Source organism: Lissotriton helveticus, chromosome 4_2, assembly GCF_964261635.1.
Source record: "Lissotriton helveticus chromosome 4_2, aLisHel1.1, whole genome shotgun sequence".
In the NCBI taxonomy this organism is placed as follows: Eukaryota; Metazoa; Chordata; class Amphibia; order Caudata; family Salamandridae; genus Lissotriton; species Lissotriton helveticus.
In genome coordinates, this window is record NC_136064.1 from 16,463,112 (window position 1) to 16,481,612 (window position 18,501).

At 47.7% G+C, this 18,501-nt stretch overlaps 1 protein-coding gene across 3 annotated transcripts in view; it reads right to left on the minus strand.

The window, feature by feature from the left end:
• LOC144752187 (rho GTPase-activating protein 20-like) overlaps positions 1 to 18,501 on the minus strand; it is a 499,614-nt gene that overhangs the window by 246,264 nt on the left and 234,849 nt on the right. The window contains exon 1 of one of the 3 annotated variants that reach the window (XM_078640126.1): positions 5,803 to 5,982. The exons of the other annotated variants lie outside the window; for them this stretch is intronic. Within the exon in view, the coding sequence (XP_078496252.1) occupies positions 5,803 to 5,837 (35 nt within the window). The 5' untranslated portion in view covers positions 5,838 to 5,982. Of the gene's footprint in view, positions 1 to 5,802; positions 5,983 to 18,501 lie in introns of those variants that run through there. 3 annotated transcript variants of the gene reach the window in all.

Here is an 18,501-nt window from a genome sequence, read left to right on the forward strand (position 1 = left end):
ATGCATGCCTTTGCCACTCATGCCTTCACCATGCAATTTTGTGGTAAAGACATGATGGGTAAAGGGACATGCGTGCTAAAGATCATACACCTGCCCCTTGTTAACTGTCCCTTTTCCCTTTACCCTCTACCCTAAAAATTAAACCCAAGCTCTAAAAAACGACCCCAACCCCAGGCCCCTCCCGCCCAGAGCCTGAAAAACTGTCCCCTACATTCCTAAACTACCGTGACCCTACCCTCTAAACTGTCCCCTTTCCCTCTGCCCTGAGCCCTAAAAATTAACTCCCTGCCCATAAACTATGCCGACTCCAGCCTCCTCGAGCCCTAAAAACGACCTCAACCCAACCCCTCCCGCCCTAGGGCCTGAAACTACCCCTGCGCTGTAAACTGTCCCTTTTCCTTGCCCCGCCTTAGCCCTAAAAACTGCCATCCACCCTATAAACTACCCCAGCCCCCCACACTGAGCCCTACAAACTGTCCCCTAAGTCTGCTAACTACCCCAGCCCCCACCGCCCTGAGCCCTAAAACTGCTCCTTGCCCCACAAAAAACCCCAGCCCCTCCTGAGCCCCACCCCAAAAAACAACCCCAAGACCTGGCCCCAGCCCCACTTACCTCACTACTTCCTCTCCCAATTCCCAATCGTCCTTCCTCTTCTGCTAATTCTCTCGGCAACTATACCGCGCATTGCCTTAACCACGAACATGCATTGTTAAGGCATATGCGTGGTTAAGGCAAGCGTGGTTACGCTTGTATTGGTTGGACACCTTGTTCTGACCGTTTCCTGCTCTAAACTGCCATTTCGACCTTATAAAACAAACTTTATGCCAGGCCTCAGCCTTGCTTTTTAATGCATATAACTTGCCCCTAGAGTAGACCCTAAATAGCCCTTAGGGAAAGTTGCAGTGTATTTAAAATGTTGGACATGTACATTTAACTTTTACATGCCCTAGTAGTGAAAAACTCTTAAATTTGTTTTTACTACTGCAGGGCCTGGATGGGTAATTTCTGACTTGATGAGGGGGAGGAGCTGTCACCTACCGCGCCTCACAAAGGCTCTGCTTGAGCATGCTCACTAAGGACTTGACCCTAATCTTTTGTGCCCCCAGACAAGCTGGGGCAAGGAGGCAGGAAATTCCAAACATCTGGGGGCAGAAACCTCCAAAACCTTTTTAATCTTCAAAGCTGGCCTCATGTATAAATAGTGGACCCTCAAACTCAACACTTCAGTACACCTCTAGACCTGTGGAAGACACGTAAGGACTGTTGTGCTGCTCTGCTGCAAGAAGAACTGTTACTCTGCTGCCCTGCCTTATGCTGTCCTGCTACCTTAGTGAGAAAGACTGGACCTGCATCTTAAAACCGGGACCTCCATAGTGGCTCCACCCTCCTTGAACCAAGCAGATGGACTTTGTCTTGCCCCCCAAGTAGTGCCACCACAGTTCCGGACCCATGGAAGTGGGCCTGAATGTGCTCTGCCAGCCCAGCTGTGGTCCTGTGAGCAGAATTGATGCATCTCCTCACAGCTGTATCGGAAACGCCGCTGCATGAGGCAGCCCCAATGAAGGACCTCGCATTGCAGCTTCCTCTGAACCACTGTTGTGCGGTACATCCTTGACGCACGCCTTTGCATCGCAAGCCACTTCTGAACGCCATTCTCAAAGACAATGCAGAACTTCGCCGCACAGCCCCACCACTTTCTTGGAACCGTAGTGGGGGGACGCAACCTCAGTGCCAGACTTCGCATCACACGCTCCTCATCAATGGTATTCTTGATGACGACGCCGAACTCTGCATTTCAACCCCACAGTTTCCGTGGAACCACTGTTGCGTGATGCATCCTCAACCATGATTTAAGGCACTTTACTCAGTTGAGCTAACTTGGTCCCTGTATCCAACATGCGCTTCATCGAAGTTGACCTGAAGTTGTTACTTTGCCTCGATCCGGCACGACCAGATAACCACAGTTGGCGCTTTCTGCTTTTAGGCACTATTTTCACTTAAATCTTTAAAATTGTATATTTCTGGTTTTCTGGATTGGACATTTGCTGTTTTGGTTTCAAATAATTAATTACACTCCACTCTATTTTTCTAAATTGGTTTGAGATTTTTCTCTTATTGTGTTTTCACTCTATTGTTGTTTGAAGTGCTGCACAAATACTTTACAAATTGCCTCTAAGTTAAGCCTGACTGCCTTGTGCCAAGGTACCAAAGGAGGGAACACAGGTTAATTTGGGGTTTGCTTGGGACTTCACCCTGACATGGATTATGATTGCTGCTTGAGCAGGGTTTCACCCCCCCCTCCTCATCCCCCCTCGTACAGTAACCCAATTTCCTACAAACAGCATTCTGACAATAGAACTTAGGTTGCTGTTTGCTGGGATAAAAAAAGCTTAGCAACAAACTCCCCTTCCCTAACAAACCAAGAGCAAAAATCATATGCGATAAAAAGCAAACTATTTGCAGACCGGGAGTCCAAAGTTGAACATTGTATAGCTAGACTTACTGTGGGTTCACTTTAGTTGAAGATATACCAGAAATAGAAACGATAATGTGAGCTAAAGTATCAATAAGATTAATGACAAAATTGGAGTTAAATGGCATCATAAAATAATTGGCTTTGCTATAAATAAGTAATTTAGGTTTGGCCCCACAAATGACTGCTCACTTGCTCTACAGCTCAGAAACCAAGCAACATATTTACTAATGTTTTAGACATCACAGGGCAGCAAGCAAAGTTGAGCACCGTGTCAAATGGGGAGACAAGAAATGGGCCATATTTACTAAGATGTGACGCACTTCTGCTTCCTCCTAGTGCTGATGCACTGTGTGCTGCCTAGCTCCAAATGAATGTTTTTGTGCAGGAAGGCATTCCTTCCTGTACAAAAAGAATCCAAAGCAGTATTTTCATTTGTTTATGGGTGATGCAGAAAGCACCACACGTAGAAAGTGGAAATAATATTTTTCTCTTTGTTACGCCATACTCTGGGAGGCATACCAGTTTGATGCAATCCTGGGTTTACAAACATTTGTATATTGGAAATTGTGTCAAATCTGAGTGGATGCACTGGAACACCCCATGCTCCACCAATAGAGCGGCCACTAACTCGAAATTTGACGTAAAGTAAAACAAGCTGCTGCGTTGGTCTACTGCTTTACAGAGTTATGTATGGCGGGGCAAATTACCCATTAAGTGGCTTTGTAAATCTTACTGAAGCCTTTATGTTGTCCGTGTATCGCAAGAGGGTTAGTAAATCTGGCCTAATACGCTGTCATGGCATTCCAGTAGTATGCTTTGATTGTGTTGTGGCGCAAATGGAAGATACACATGTCAGGTGTATAAATAAGATATCTTTATTATAGCTTAGTTCCAGGATAAATGAGTAGAAGGATATAAGAAGATGCAGAGTAGCCACACCAGGAGCAGCCTCCCTGCTGCTCAGCCTGCATTCATCAACTGACACTCCACACAGGCATCCAAACATTCCATGAGGTCATCACACATTCCAGCTGAGCAGTAGGAAAGGGACAAGAACGAGTTTTTGACATGATGTAACTATTTATTTTTAAAATATTTACACTTAAAATATGCTTTTCAATAATTTCTAAATTATTGCTTTGAAATCATTTCAAGGCAAGCATGGAACTCGTGGGTAGATGCACATTCGCTGCACCTGAGAGTGGGCTGACAAAGCATATCCCCTGAAATGCAACCAGGACTTACTGGTACAGGCCCATATTGGCAGCTAGATAATTGACCTATGATGGTGAGAGAGCTACACATTCAAACGTTAATAATATTTCAGACCTTGGAGCTGGCTTACCATCAATATTCACCTGTGCCATTTGAACCAGTGGAGGGCCAATAGAAAGAATTATTGCCTGCCTGTGCAATCAGTCAGTGTTACATTAAAAAGGACCCGTGCTGAGTGAAATGGAGACTGGTCAGAAAGGCAACTTGAGTAGTTGTAGTGATGTTAAATGAAGATCAGGTCATGTAGTTTCTTGTAGAAAGATGTATTTATTAATTAAGTTGACATGAGGTGGTAGTTCATATAAGATAAGATGGTAAGAATAATCCTCAGTTAAATTCCTTAGTAAATCCCCTAGTAAATCCCCACCAGGAGCTGTAACCAGTCAGCTCAATCCTCAGCTCCTAACTGACACTAGCATCAGAACATAACATTCCAAACTGTGATAACAGTCCAAATGATGACATATGTGAAACAACTAGAAAGCCAACACTACACATCTTCCCCTTTTACACATTTAACAATTGCAACCAAAAACTAAGATGTTAAAGAGCAATTACACAAAATAATAGTCCTGTACCACTATTTTACATACAAAGAGCAGGAAGGCCATGAGCAATACGGAGTAGAAAACAGAGTGACAAGTAGGACAGCAGTAAGCTGCGGGCAGGTAGAAGTGGAATAAATACATCATTGAAATTACAAAGACATTTATTCCATTACAAGGAGACACTGTCTTGCTACTCAGAGTTGTTTAGAGAACATTCATGGGAGTCTTGCTAGTCTCAAGTCCCTCCCAAGGAACTGCAACTGTTCCATCTTCTTATAATAAGTACTCACTTGCTTGAATATTTATATGATCAAAAACAGTGACTGTATGCTTGAATGGTGAACGTCAGTGTATTTGCACTCATTACCTGTGCTCCCCTGTGGAGAAAGCCTTTCAATTTTACAGTAGTAGTTTTAGTGGTGACATAGCGTCATACTGCCTTTTATGTGCAAGGAATATGGTTACTGCTCTGAACATGTCGGGTGGGCCTGCGCATAGTAAAAGGTAGAGAGTTTCTCACTTGAGTGGGAGCCAGGGTCCTGAGTTCTTTAGTAGGAGTAAATGCTAAATACTATGGATTAGAGAATGAACATAGACTGTCATTCCTGCATACTGATTTGTTAATTGTGTTCATTTATGGGACGTCCAATATTAGATTAGAATTATATTTCGAACTTCAACTCTGTACATGCATTCTGCTAAGTAGTCATTTGTTAACATGCAGGATAAACATTATCCGGTGCCAGATATTAAGCAGGTGTGTGATTCACAGTTATTCTGACCTATTCTGGTTTCTTCCCTTTTTGGGGCCCTTGTAGGATAAATGCACTGATGGGTTCGGCCTGAAGATCCCTTTGAAAAGATACTTCGCACAAATTTGGGTAGAAACCGTCTGTTCTCAGATAATTGGACTGAGAGGTGATATGATACAATGCCACATGTATTCTTACTACCTTTTCAGTTTGCTTGTTTTAAGAACAACCAAGACAATATCAATGGTCCTTTTTGATTTCTATAAATAAATAACCTTAATTTATAGGAATATACAATTTTCTGCTAATTGGGGTTAGTTTTGGTTTAAATGCAAAAGGAAGGAGGTCGACCTTTCAAAGGGAAAATCTACACAGAACAATAAAAAAGAGTTTATGATTAGTTGAAGTAATAAAAGTCTATGAAAACATAGTGCTGGGCACAACCGCACTTATTAAATATTGGACTTTCAAAGGAACGGTGAAAACAGTGATGGAAAACACACTTGTGTAAATACTCAGCGAAGACCCATTAACGGCATCATGTTTAATTTGGCGAGCAACACTTATCCTAATGTGTCAGCAGCCCGTGGATCACGGGGGACCCTAAAACTTAATTACTGGAATGACAGCTGGAAAGGGATTTTACCTCGGGATCAGGGCTCCATTAGGAGGTTCAGAGTCTATATTAATATGGCAGCACCTGTTTCAAATGACCCCCCCCTTTTCCTCTGTGCCCTTTAACCCCTCCTACCTGTTGCAAGGCTGCGGTAGACAAAGACACACCATTTTGACAGTGTCTCTAATGTGGGTCCCGATAACTCGTCTCGTCCATAATCCTATACTTATGGAGCTGAACTCTCGTAGCAAGGCCTCTGCGACAAACTGGAAGGGGCGGTCAGCACTGAGCAGCACTCAGACTTCACCGCTGTCCTCCAACTGTCACTCTCAGATACAAACCCGGTAAACAAGAAGCAGAACTCTCAGCATTCTATCCGTGACATCACAGTCACATGACGAGACCAGCTGCACAGCTAGAATGCTAACTGCTGAAAGAAAATGGCACACTCACTGTCTGAAAATACACTCATTAAATGGAATGCAACTCCTAGGGAATAAAACAAACAGTCAAATAAAATCAAAAGACATCTACAATGAGGCACACGGTGAGGGTTCTTCCTTCCTATTTCAGCACTTCTGGACCTATTGTCAGAGTGTGCCCTCTCCTTTCCCACTATACAAACTTACATATTCCTGCCCTTTATGGGAGTAAATGTGCGCCATAACCCAGATAGGAAAACTACTTGATGGTGTGAACACCATCAATTTGCAGGTCGAGGCCTATTCACACCTGTTGCAGGTGCTCCTGCTCTGAAACATCCGCAACCCCCTACTGTCAGGGTATTTAGACACACATAAAATGTGGCCACACTGGTGAAATGTTATATTTGAATAAATATAACGGGCACCTTTCTGTACAAAAACAATCCAGAGAGGCGTTTTCCCTTTCCATGTGTGCAGCAGGATGCAGTACACATGGAAAGAGGAAAAAAACGAGTAGAAATAAAAATATTTTTCCTCGTTATGCCTGGTCTGGGGAGGTGTAAGGTTTTGCCGCTGCCCCAGGTTTATGTGAATATGTAAATCTGGGGCAGCGTACAAAATCCATGGGTATTGCGTGAGAAAACCCACCGCAATGCCTTCCTGGCACAGAGTAAGGGAACGTAGTGATTTGCGGTGCTTTGTCTTACTCCATATCTAGGAGGACATGCAAAGCCAAACAGGGTGGCTTTGTATCGCAGCATAAATATGATTGAAAGGCTTTCACCGCCAGAGCGTTGAAAAAAGAGCTGCTTTGGCAGCGCAAGCCTCTCATAAATAAGCCCCTTGGTGCTATGGATAACAAACACGACTCCATTAGCATGTAGCACAGAGAAACCCCATTTAAGTAGCTGTTCTTTGTCTTTTCAAGGATACACTCCCTGAGGTTGTGGGAGAGACTTTCAGTTCTGCAGCAGGGGTGAGGGTGCCAGGAGGCACCAGTGCGGCAGGTTCCTCCTCAGATCACACAAACAGCCCCTGTTTTACGTCAGTAGGAACTGGCATCGAGTTCGAGACATGCTGAGGCGTGTGAAGTGACTTGTTCGCTGGCACTGTCCTGGGAACAGAGCTGGCGTCAAAGAGTCCTGCTATATCTGACAACAGAGGCTGCTGAGAAGTTGTTAGGATTTTTTGGCTTCTGGACTGAGTTTGATGTTTTGCCTTGTATGTGGCACGTACTACAAGCATGCCTAGCCGACAACTTATTTTTATAATCCTTTCTTCACAAATATAGCTTTTAATTTAGAATCATGTTGCTAACAAACCCACGTTGTCATTGGCCTTTCTTTGGAGTATATTTCTGTTCTTAGGGCTGAAAACATTCTATGCGATGCCAAGGAAGTTTCACGAATCAGAGATAATTCCATGGAATTTTGCCAATCTGATCTATGCCCAGGTATCAAAATAAAGCCATGATCCTTGGGCAGTATTTCTGTAGGCCCAATGATTACAGGCAACCAAAGACTTCTGCCTCCCCTGCCCAGAACAAAGCTACTTTGCCAATCCACACCAAACAAGAACTGTACCAATTAAGCACTGCAGTATGCTTGGAAAATAACCAGTGCAGCAGTCGCGACTGCTGTAAATATTCAGTGGCTGGCGGTGGGGCCGGGGGGATTAATAAGAGTTGTTTTTAAAAAAAGAGACTTACCTTATGCTGCTGGCCACCTCACGCTTCGGTGCTCCTCCACTCTCCTGCTGCTGCCAGCAGTCCCTGGGACAAACTTCCCATCCAATCCAGACGCTGCTCTCATGCTATGAGAACAGCGCCAGGATTGGCCTGAGCTGGCTGAATTGAGGCTCGCTCAGGCACAGGGAGTCTGTGCCCTTTCTCCACCCAGCTGTAGAATACAGCTGGGTGGAGAAACCTAAGTGTGCATGTCTGTTTGGCCGGCCTAAGACGGCAGGCCAAACAGACATGTGCACTTACAGTGCCCACCACGGGCAGCTCCGCCGCTCCCTACACACACATGGTTCAGCAAGTCACTTAAAAAGTAAAATGATCATAACATTGTTTTATTATCATTTAATTTTTTTGACTGCTGGCTTTGAGCAGTGGGGCGACGCTCCTCCGCCATTATTGAGGAGCCTTTTCTGCAGTATAGGGCAACATCATCCAGTCAAATCAATTTCTTTGAGACACAGTTAGTTACTTTTGTTTCCCTTCTCTCAGTTTCACCTCCGTTGTGTTAATTGATAATTCCCACTCATGCCTGTGCTGAGGTAATTCCACCTGTGCAAAGGCACATGTTATACATTTACACGTGGAAAAATGCCACTGATATTGTGAAACAGCAATTTTTACTTCCTTTGCCTTTCTTTTTTTGTACCAGTACAATATTTTTTCCCATCGACATCCTGTTAAACTAGTTTGGAGTGTGTTATATTCCAATTCAGACACAGAAGAAGGGTGACCTACTGCAGGAGTAATTTTACAAACATTTACAGGTTGTGAAGGGCCAGAGAGGGGTTTCAGAGTTGCCACTAAATCTTGAGTTTGTAGCTGTTCTCAAACATACCAGGGAAACCCTACCTTGGATCACCCACCGTCACCTCTTAGTAGTGCGTAATTTGTAAAAGAATAAGTGCTGAGTCCAAAAGCTTAGAAGCTTGTGTCTGGCGCTATTCAATGTCAGCATGCCAAGTGCTACTGTTGCGTATGCCTCTTTAATCTGCTCAGTCTTGATTCCACTTTATGCATCTTTAATATGCGTAGTGTTGATTCCACCTCATGGCACTTCAATCTGCGTAGTCTTGATTCCACCCAATGCCTCTTTAATCTGCGTAGTCTTGATTCCACCCCATGCCTCTTTAATCTGCGTAGTCTTGATTACACCCCATGGTTCTTTAATCTGCGTAGTCTTGATTCCACCTCATGCCTCTTTAATCTGCGTAGTCTTGATTCCACCTCATGCCTCTTTGATCTGCGTAGTCTTGATTCCATGTCATGCCTCCTTAATCTGCATAGTCTTGATTACACCTCATGACTCTTTAATCTGCGTAGTCTTGATTCCACCCAATGGTTCTTTAATCTACGTAGTCTTCATTCCACTTTATGCCTCTTTAATCTGCATAGTCTTTAATCCACCTCATGCCTCTTTAATCTGCTTAGTCTTGATTCCATGTCATGCCTCCTTAATCTGCATAGTCTTGATTCCACCTCATGCCTCTTTGATCTGCGTAGTCTTGATTCCATGTCATGCCCCCTTAATCTGCATAGTCTTGATTACACCTCATGACTCTTTAATCTGCGTAGTCTTGATTCCACCCAATGGTTCTTTAATCTACGTAGTCTTCATTCCACTTTATGCCTCTTTAATCTGCATAGTCTTTAATCCACCTCATGCCTCTTTAATCTGCGTAGTCTTGATTCCACCTCATGCCTCTTTAATCTGCGTAGTCTTGATTCCACCTCAAGGCTCTTTAATCTGCATAGTCTTAATTCTACCTCATGCCTCTTTAATCTGCGTAGTCTTGATTCCACCTTATACCTCTTTAATCTGCATAGTCTTTTTTCTTTTAAAACACTTTATTTTCCAGATAAAGAATAAAAGTCAGATTGCATTGCAAATTATCACTTTACAATCAGAGCAAATCGTACCTGACAGTTACATACACAATGGTGGTAACTACTGCTGACTGCACGGTGGAACATCCCAACAACCCAGCCATCCCCGGCATGACTTCCCCCCTCCGCCCACCCTCCAACACCCAGTAATTGGAAAATGCGATCAGCAACACCTCCCATTAGAAGCTATTGGAATATGGTTCACGTAGATCACGCCGTTGTGAAAGGGCCTAACGGGACTCATAAAGCATCCCCTCAGCCCACCCCCTCAGGTACTATACCATTGTCTGCCTGTGTGGTAGAGGCTTGCTTAGCGGCCTCAAAATAGGCTCTCAGTGGACCCTAAATGTCCGTGGGTCGGGACGTCGGTGGCATCAGACTAACGTATATCTCAGCATTGGTGTTACAGTGTACCAGACTTCCCAGCCAATCCTGTATCTTAGGAGCGGTTTTCCGGCCCCAGTGAATGGCCACCTCTCTTTTAGCCAACAGTAGCCCCAGTGATGCTAGTTTCCTGACTTTCTTGGGAATTTGAACCATGTACCTTAAAAGAGCTATTTTAGGGAGGGGAGCCAGTGGAAGGCCAATTATCTTCCCCAGCGTCTCATGCACCACCGACCAATAGGACTGCAAGCGGGGACAGGACCATGCCAGATGTATAAAATCAGTGTGTGGAGCAGTGCATTTCAGACAGGTGTGCAGCCTGTCCGCGTCTATCCTGTGTGTCAAGGATGGTGTAAAATAGGCGCGGTGGAGAAATTTTAAGTGCAGCAACTTATGGCGGCTATTTAGTGAAATGTCCCTGGTGGCCTTACAGCATTTAATCCATTGCTCATCCATAATGGTGCAACCCATATCCGCCCCCCCAGGCCTGTCTGTGGCAGGAGTCGTCCGCAGGCAGCATCCCTGCACAGGCTTTGTACATTTTAGAGATGAGGCATGCGCCACTAGGGGCTTCTAACACCAGAGTGAGTGGTGGGAAAGAGTCAGTCTCAATAGGATATGTTGGGAGCGCAGCGCGTAGTGCTGATTTCATGCGGCTCATGTGGAATCGTGTCATGAAGCTACAATCGGAGAACCTGGCGTCCTCGTCTATCAAGAAAATGTGGCCCCCCCGGGAAGAGATCACCCACTTTTACAATATCTAGTGTGGACAGCATATTCTGCAATAGCCTCTCCCCAGTGATCTGGAACCATCTGGCGTTGGGTAAGGGCAGGGCGGAGGAATATAGCAGTGTAGCGCCTGTGCGTTTCTTCAATTTACCCCATGCCCAGGACGTTGTGGATACTGTTTGGATGTCGTGTCTGTCACGTGGAAAAACCCCAGGTAAAACCTCGCACAATTTGTCAGAGAGATCCTGGTTCGCCTCCGGTCGCAGAAACGGTATGCGTGCATCTGGGTGGAACCAAGCGAACGCGTATTGACATTGCGCAACTAAGTAGTACAGTTGGAAGTCTGGAACGCTGAACCCGCCTCTGTCATACGGTAAGGTCATCAAAGACCAGCGAACACGCAGTCTCCTCCCGCCCCATACCAGTCGAGTCATAAGCATTTGCAGAGTGTGGAAGAAGCCGGCAAAAAGGTGGATTGGGATGTTGTTAAAGAGATATAAAAATTTGGGAGGGACCACCATCTTTAATATAGCCACCTGGCCTGCCAGTGACAGTGGCAACCTCAACCATCTATCGACTTGCTCCTCCAGCTTTTGAAAAGTCTGTCCATAGTTTAAGCGAATGATTTGAGTGGTGTCCAAATGAATATGTATACCGAGATACTTTACCGAGTCCGGGCACCACTCCAGAGGAAATTCGCAGTCCCATTGGACTGTACACGCCGTAAGCGGGAATATGATTGATTTGTGCCAGTTCATGCCTGTTAGACCTGTCTGCTTCTGAGAGTCCCCTCACCACTATGATTTCTTTTGTTCCCCTGTACCTCCCAAAATTTGTCGCTTTTTATTTGTCTACCAGGACTTTTTATGTGTTGTTTCATGGGGTTAGATGTTCCTTGACGCCCAGTTGCTCACAAGGTTTGTGGCACCTATTTACAAGGCGCCTGGCCCAAACCTGTGGCATTACAAACTGGGGTTGTCAACCTGTATAAATGAACCTAAAATGGTGAACACCCCTTTTTCCTCATGTGAAGTGACTCCCATTGGAGCCTTCATGAACCCTGGCCTTTTGAGGTTTTGGCGCCCTTTGTTTGGCGCGCATTTCTGACAGGAATTCCTTTATTTTCCTCAGGTACACAAAATGGCTGCTCTAGAATCCCAGTACGGTGGCTGTGAGTGTCCTAAATACCCCTCAAGAGTGCCATGTCATTGTCACAGCCAGAGAAGGTTCTAGAACCTTCTGGCTCGTGCCAGTACCCCAGGGCACTGGCTATATAAGGCCCAGTCCCTGGCAGCCATTTTGGATTATGAGAAGAGATTCCAGACTTGACACCAGATTGACACCTGCCCTGTTGACCCCTGAGGTGGCTGGTAGCGCAGGCAGTAAAGCAGCAAAGGGTTGCTGGCGTTGTGTCTGACTGGCGTTCCAGTCAGCTACGTGAGAAGTGATCTAGCGCCTACAGCGCCGGCCCAGCGAGTACCTCATTGCCCCCAAAGACTGTGGCCAGATTCGTGTGCCTCCCCGCCCCCCCGGTGGTGAACTGTGATCGATTTATCGAGTCGCAAGGCGAGAGCAAGTTCGCCGCGATCGTCAGCTGTGCCCCCTTCGCGACAGGCGCCTCTAGAAGGGAGCTCGGACGTCTCCGAGCCCCACTAGCATAGAGCGCTTCCTGCGCAGGTTGAAGGTGAGGTGGTGCGCCGGGGCGGGGAAAGGCCGGCCTTCGTTGGGCGGGACTAGCGTCTCTGCCACTCCCCAGTGACCCGGGAGCTGTAGCTATGGGCGGGAACCACCCTGTATGCGGAAGTCGGAGGGAGGTCCGTGGAGCCCCTGAGAACCCCGTCGCTGACGAGAGAAGTGCTGTGCCCGACTGAATCGTATTCCGATTGCAGCCGATGTGAGGTGGGCCCGTTTCTTCATAGTGAATCCAGCGTTGTGAAGGAACTGTGAACCGGCATTCATTTGACTGTGCGCGAAGGTTGTGTGACCTCTCCGGCAGCCCGTTCGTCAGTCTAAAGACTTTGAACTGGTGCCGCCTGTGTTCTAGTGGTGCTAAAGCCCGTAGGCGCGCATAGACTTCCCCGGCAAAAGCAGAGATCCTATCCTGGTGACCGCCGAGTGCAAATGATGTATTTACTGTGTTTCCTTGCCTTTTAGATATACGCGCATACACCCTGAATGATCATTAAAGAGTCCCAAACCTTATTTTGTGCTCAGAGAAGCCGTATACATGGTCATTGAAAACAACATAAACTGTAAGAGTTATCTTTCCCATTTGAAACGTATGGCAAATGTGATGATCCTAAAGTATTTAATTGGTGGCAGCGATACCAGAAGAAACATGTGGTTGTTTATTTAAATGAACCAGTATTTATTCTGATATTTATTCTGATATTTATTCTGATATTTATTCTGATATTTATTCTGATATTTATTCTGATACTCATTCCTGAAGTTATTCTATTTATTAATACTATTTATTACCAGATCTGTATGACCAAAAGAAATGTGTATGTGCTTTCCCAGTCAACCCTATTTACAACAAATAACTTTTATATAAAGGAATCGTATTTTTCTACAGCAGTGGTGTGGTGTCCTTCTTTTTGGTGTGGATGTACAAGGAGTTATTATTGGGTCAGAGCCGGCTTAACACTACAGCTTTCACTTGCCTTGTCACTTGAGCCAAGCTACCCCCTTTGTGCTGGGCTTGCCCATCGCAGGTCCAACATAAAATTGGTGCTCAGCGGGTGGGATTGCGAGCCGTGCTTGTTTTGTACCCCATAATAATTCAGTGTGCACCACAGGTACACACCCGGAGTTTTCTCCTAGCGGCCCTCAAATTCAACGTTTTGCTTTTTCCAAATTCTTTCCTGGAGGTGGGTGGAAGTGACCCTCAAAGTTCTTATCCTGGTCACCTACTTCGGGGTGGTTGTCCACACTTTTCACTGACAAGATGGAATTCGAAATGTCAGAGCTGGAGACCTATACTGTGGCACAGCTCAAGGATTTCTGTCAGGAGAGGGGAGTGTTTGTCAGGCGAGGGGCCAAAAGAGAGGAGCTCCGTACTAGTCTGCGAGCATGGGTGGAAGCACACACGGAGGGAACGGTGGAGGAGGAGGAATCGGACAGAGGTACTGTCATTGATAGGACTGCGGAATGTCCCCCGGGGGTGGGTGAGATGTCAATCAGCCCCAAGGCAACCTCACGGGAGGGCAGCAGTGTGTCATCGAGAGGGTTGTCAGAAACCGAGTTAGCTGACAGGAGAGAGGAAAGACTGTTAAGGTGGGAAATAGCAAAAATGGAGTTGGAAGAAAGGAGGGAGGGGAGGAGGTTGGAACATGAGTCCAAGCTGCAGATGGAAGGGAAAATGATGGAACACGAGTTCAAGCTACGAGAACTCGAATTCCAGGCCCCTAACATCACTCCGAAGGGTGTCGAGTCAAAGGAATTTGCCAGGGAGCCCAGGCCCCATTTACCCAAGGATGTAGTCGCCAGTTATACCGCTGGAGACGACATAGCCAAGTGGCTGGCAGCCTATGAGGTCTCCTTAAGAGCCCATGGGATCCATGAGAAGCATTGGGGTGGTGGATTATACCGGTACATGCCTCCGACAGGTAGGGATGCCCTATTGGCCCTAGACCGGGAGGAACAGGTTAATTACCCCGCCATGAAGGTGGCGCTCATCAGGAAGTTTGGGTTGACCCCCGAGAAATACCGGCAAAGGTTTAGGGGCAGCCACAAGCTGAGCTCACAGAATTGGGTTGACTTCCTGGATTTTGCCAAGAAAGCCCTGGATGGGTGGGTCCAAGGTAATGAGGTGGAAGACTATCGAGGGTTGTACGACCTAATACTCAAGGAACATCTACTCGAGAAATGTCTTGCCGAGCTGAGGCAACACCTGGTAGACAGCAAACGTACTTGCCCCCGTAAGCTTGCTGAGGAGGCGGACATTTGGGCAAGTACCCGAGTGTCCACGAAGGGGACGGGAGGAGATTCTCAGAAGTCCGGACAGGGCGCGCCCCAGAAGAAAGAGGGGGGAGATAACAAGAAGCAGGAGTTCTCCAAAGGCCCCCAAAATACCTTTAATTGGAAAAGTTTCTTCTCCACTTCTAAGGCTAACCCGCAGAAGAACCCTAATCCTGGCCAGAGTCAGCAGCCAAGGGTTATCCATTGCTATGAGTGCGGTGGTATTGGACATTATAAGGAGACGTGAAATGCCCAAAGAGACCACCCCCTCCCACTGGAGGAAAGGCCCCGGGAGTCGCTAGTGTAGCGCTCGGGGAGGAGATGCCCTTAGTTAAGGGGGGGGAGTGGGCGGGTGTCACCTTAGTGTCCCTGGGTGATCGGGAGGTGGTTCCAAAGATCCAGGTGCCCTCAAATACTACCAAGTATGGGCAATGGGTCACCATCAATGGCCATAGAGGGGAAGCTCTGAGAGATACAGGAGCCAGTATGACTATGGTAAGGAGTCATCTGGTGTCCTCAGAGCAGGTGATTCCAGGCGTACTTCATCCAGCCGCGATGGCTGATGGCAGAATGGGCCACTATCCTGTGGCCGAGGTTCCCTTTGAGTGGGGAGGGGTTGCAGGTTCACTTCGAGTTGCCGTAAGCCCCGCCGTGCCAGTCGATTGTCTGTTGGGCAATGATATGGAGCACAATGCTTGGAAGGAGGTGGAATACCGGACTCATACTGAGATGCTTGGTACACCTGATTGGGCCTGTGTGAGTACCAGGTCTGCGGCTGCTCGGGAGGAGAAGTCGCGTGGGTTGGAGCCTGGAACAATGGCCCACCCAGCTGCTGATGAGGGAACATCTCGAGGACAGGAGGAGCCTGCCTCGATGTCCATGCCCCGTGAGACGGATAGGCCACCTGTGGAGGTGGACCCGGAGTCCGCGGAGGAGGACATGGTTCCGTTGGAGGACTTGCCTATCCCCGCTGAGTGGCGAGTGGAGGGAGGACCATCCAGGGAGGAACTGAGCAAGGGACAAAGGGAATGTCCCACCCTCGAGGGTCTGAGGCAACAGGCTGAAGCCCAGGCAGCAGGTAACGAGTCTGGGAACTATCGTGTTTACTGGGAGGATGGTCTCCTCTACAGTGAACCCCGGGCGCCAGTGCACGGATTGTCACGGGCCCTGGTAGTCCCACAGTGTTACCGAGCCTTCCTATTAGAGTTGGCTCATGAGATTCCCTTGGCAGGACGCTTGGGTCAGGACAAGACCTTTGCCCGGCTTGTCCCCCACTTTTATTGGCCTCGAATGAGGGTGGCGTCCGACACATACTGTCGGTCGTGCGTGTCATGCCAAGCTAGTGGGAAAACAGGGACGAAGCTGAAGGCTCCCCTGGAACCACTTCCCGTCGTTGGCACCCCCTTTGAAAGGGTGGGCATCGACATTGCTGGGCCCCTAGATCCACCTACATCATCCGGTCACAGGTTTATCCTGGTCCTGGTGGATCACGCCACAAGGTATCCAGAGGCAATTCCTCTGAGAACCATTACTGCACCAGTAGTGGCCAAGGCCCTGATGGGGATCTTTACCCGAGTGGGATTCCCCAAGGAAGTTGTGTCTGACAGGGGGACCAACTTCCTGTCAGCATATATGCGGGCCATGTGGAAGGAGTGTGGAGTGACTTACAGGTTCACCACTCCTTATCACCCACAGACCAATGGTCTTGTGGAAAGGTTCAACCAAACCTTGAAGGGTATGATCAGAAGTCTACCTCCTACCCTGTTTGCTCTTTTCCTACAGGGAAGTGCCGCAATAGGGAGTGGGCTTCAGCCCGTTCGAGCTTTTGTACAGGCACCCTGTACGTGGACCTCTCAGCCTGGTGAGGGACTCCTGGGAAAAGTCTCCCCGGAAAGTTCCCCAGGATGTGGTGAGCTACATGCTGGCCTTCCGGAGCCAAATGGCTAAGTTGTGGAAGCAAGCTTCTGACAACTTGGAAGCCAGTCAGGCAGTTATGAAAGCTTGGTATGACCACAACGCTCACCCAGTGGAGTTGGAGCCTGGTCAGAAGGTGTGGGTGATGGAGCCTGGAGAGCTGAGTGCCCTCCAGGACCGTTGGACAGGCCCCTATGAGGTATTGGAGAAGAAGGGCAAGTCTACCTATCTGGTGGACGTAAAGACCCCTCGGCATCCGCATCGGGTGTTACATGCCAATCGCCTCAAGCCCCACTACGAGAGGCCCGAAGTCATGTTGGTTATGGTGACTGACGGTTCGGAGGAAGAGGACACGGAGCCTCTCCCCGACCTTTTTGCGTCTCAAGAAAAGGATGGGTCAGTGGAGGGAGTGAAACTCTCGCCAACCCTGACTCCTGAGCAGCAGGAGGAATGTCGCCAGGTCTTGGGGTCATTCGCTCCTCTGTTCTCCCTTGTCCCGGGTAAGACCCACCTGTGTACCCATGACGTGGACACAGGGGACAGCCCACCTGTGAAGTCAAAGTCTTACCGGCTGTCTGACAAGGTGAAGGCCAGTATCCAAAGCGAAGTAGCTAAGATGCTGGAGCTAGGAGTCATCGAACCTTCAAGTAGCCCTTGGTCTAGCCCGGTGGTTTTAGTTCCTAAAGCTGCCCCACCTGGCACCACACCAGAATTGAGATTCTGTGTGGACTACCGAGGACTAAATTTGGTAACCAAAACGGATGCTCATCCGATCCCTCGGGCGGATGAGTTGATTGACCGGTTGGGAGCTGCCCAATATCTCAGTACCATTGACCTCACTGCAGGGTACTGGCAGATTCCCATGTCTAATGGAGCCAAGGAAAGGTCAGCCTTCTCCACACCTGATGGACACTACCAGTTTTGCGTCATGCCCTTTGGGCTCAAGAACGCTCCTGCCACTTTTCAGCGGCTGGTGAACACGATCCTCACCGGGATGGAGTCATTCTCTGCTGCTTACTTGGATGACATAGCTGTCTTCAGTAGCAGCTGGGAGGATCACTTGCAGCACTTGCAAGCCGTTCTCCAGGCCCTGCAACGGGCTGGCTTGACGATCAAGGCCAGCAAATGTCAGATTGGACAGGGGTCGGTAGTGTACTTAGGACACTTGGTGGGCCGGGGAACGGTGCAGCCCCTTCAGGCGAAGATTGAGGCAATCATGGGCTGGAAACCCCCCAAGACCCAGACTGAGGTCCGAGCCTTCCTGGGCCTCACAGGTTACTACAGACGATTCGTGAAGGGGTATGGCACTATCGTGGCACCCCTTACAGAACTCACGGCCAAAAAGCAACCCAGGAGAGTCATTTGGACGGAGGCTTGCCAGCGAGCCTTCAACACTCTGAAACAAGCATTGTGTAAAGCTCCAGTCCTGAAGGCTCCAGATTTTTCAAAAGAGTTCATTGTCCAGACAGATGCATCCGACATTGGCATTGGGGCAGTGCTATCACAACTCAATGAAGAGGTTCTGGATCAACCCGTGGTCTTTCTGTCACGAAGACTGCTTCCCTGGGAACAGAGGTGGAGTACCATCGAGCGGGAAGCCTTTGCGGTGGTATGATACAGAGCTCTTGAGGCGGTAAGCCAAGAGCAGGAAGCAATTTTAAAAAGACTACGTTTTTAAATTGTTGTTATAACTTGTGTTCTTAAATCAGATCTTACTGAGACAGAGCTCTTGAGGCGGAAAGCCGAGAGCAGGAAGCAATTTTAAAAAGATTGCGTTTTTAAATTGTTGTGTTA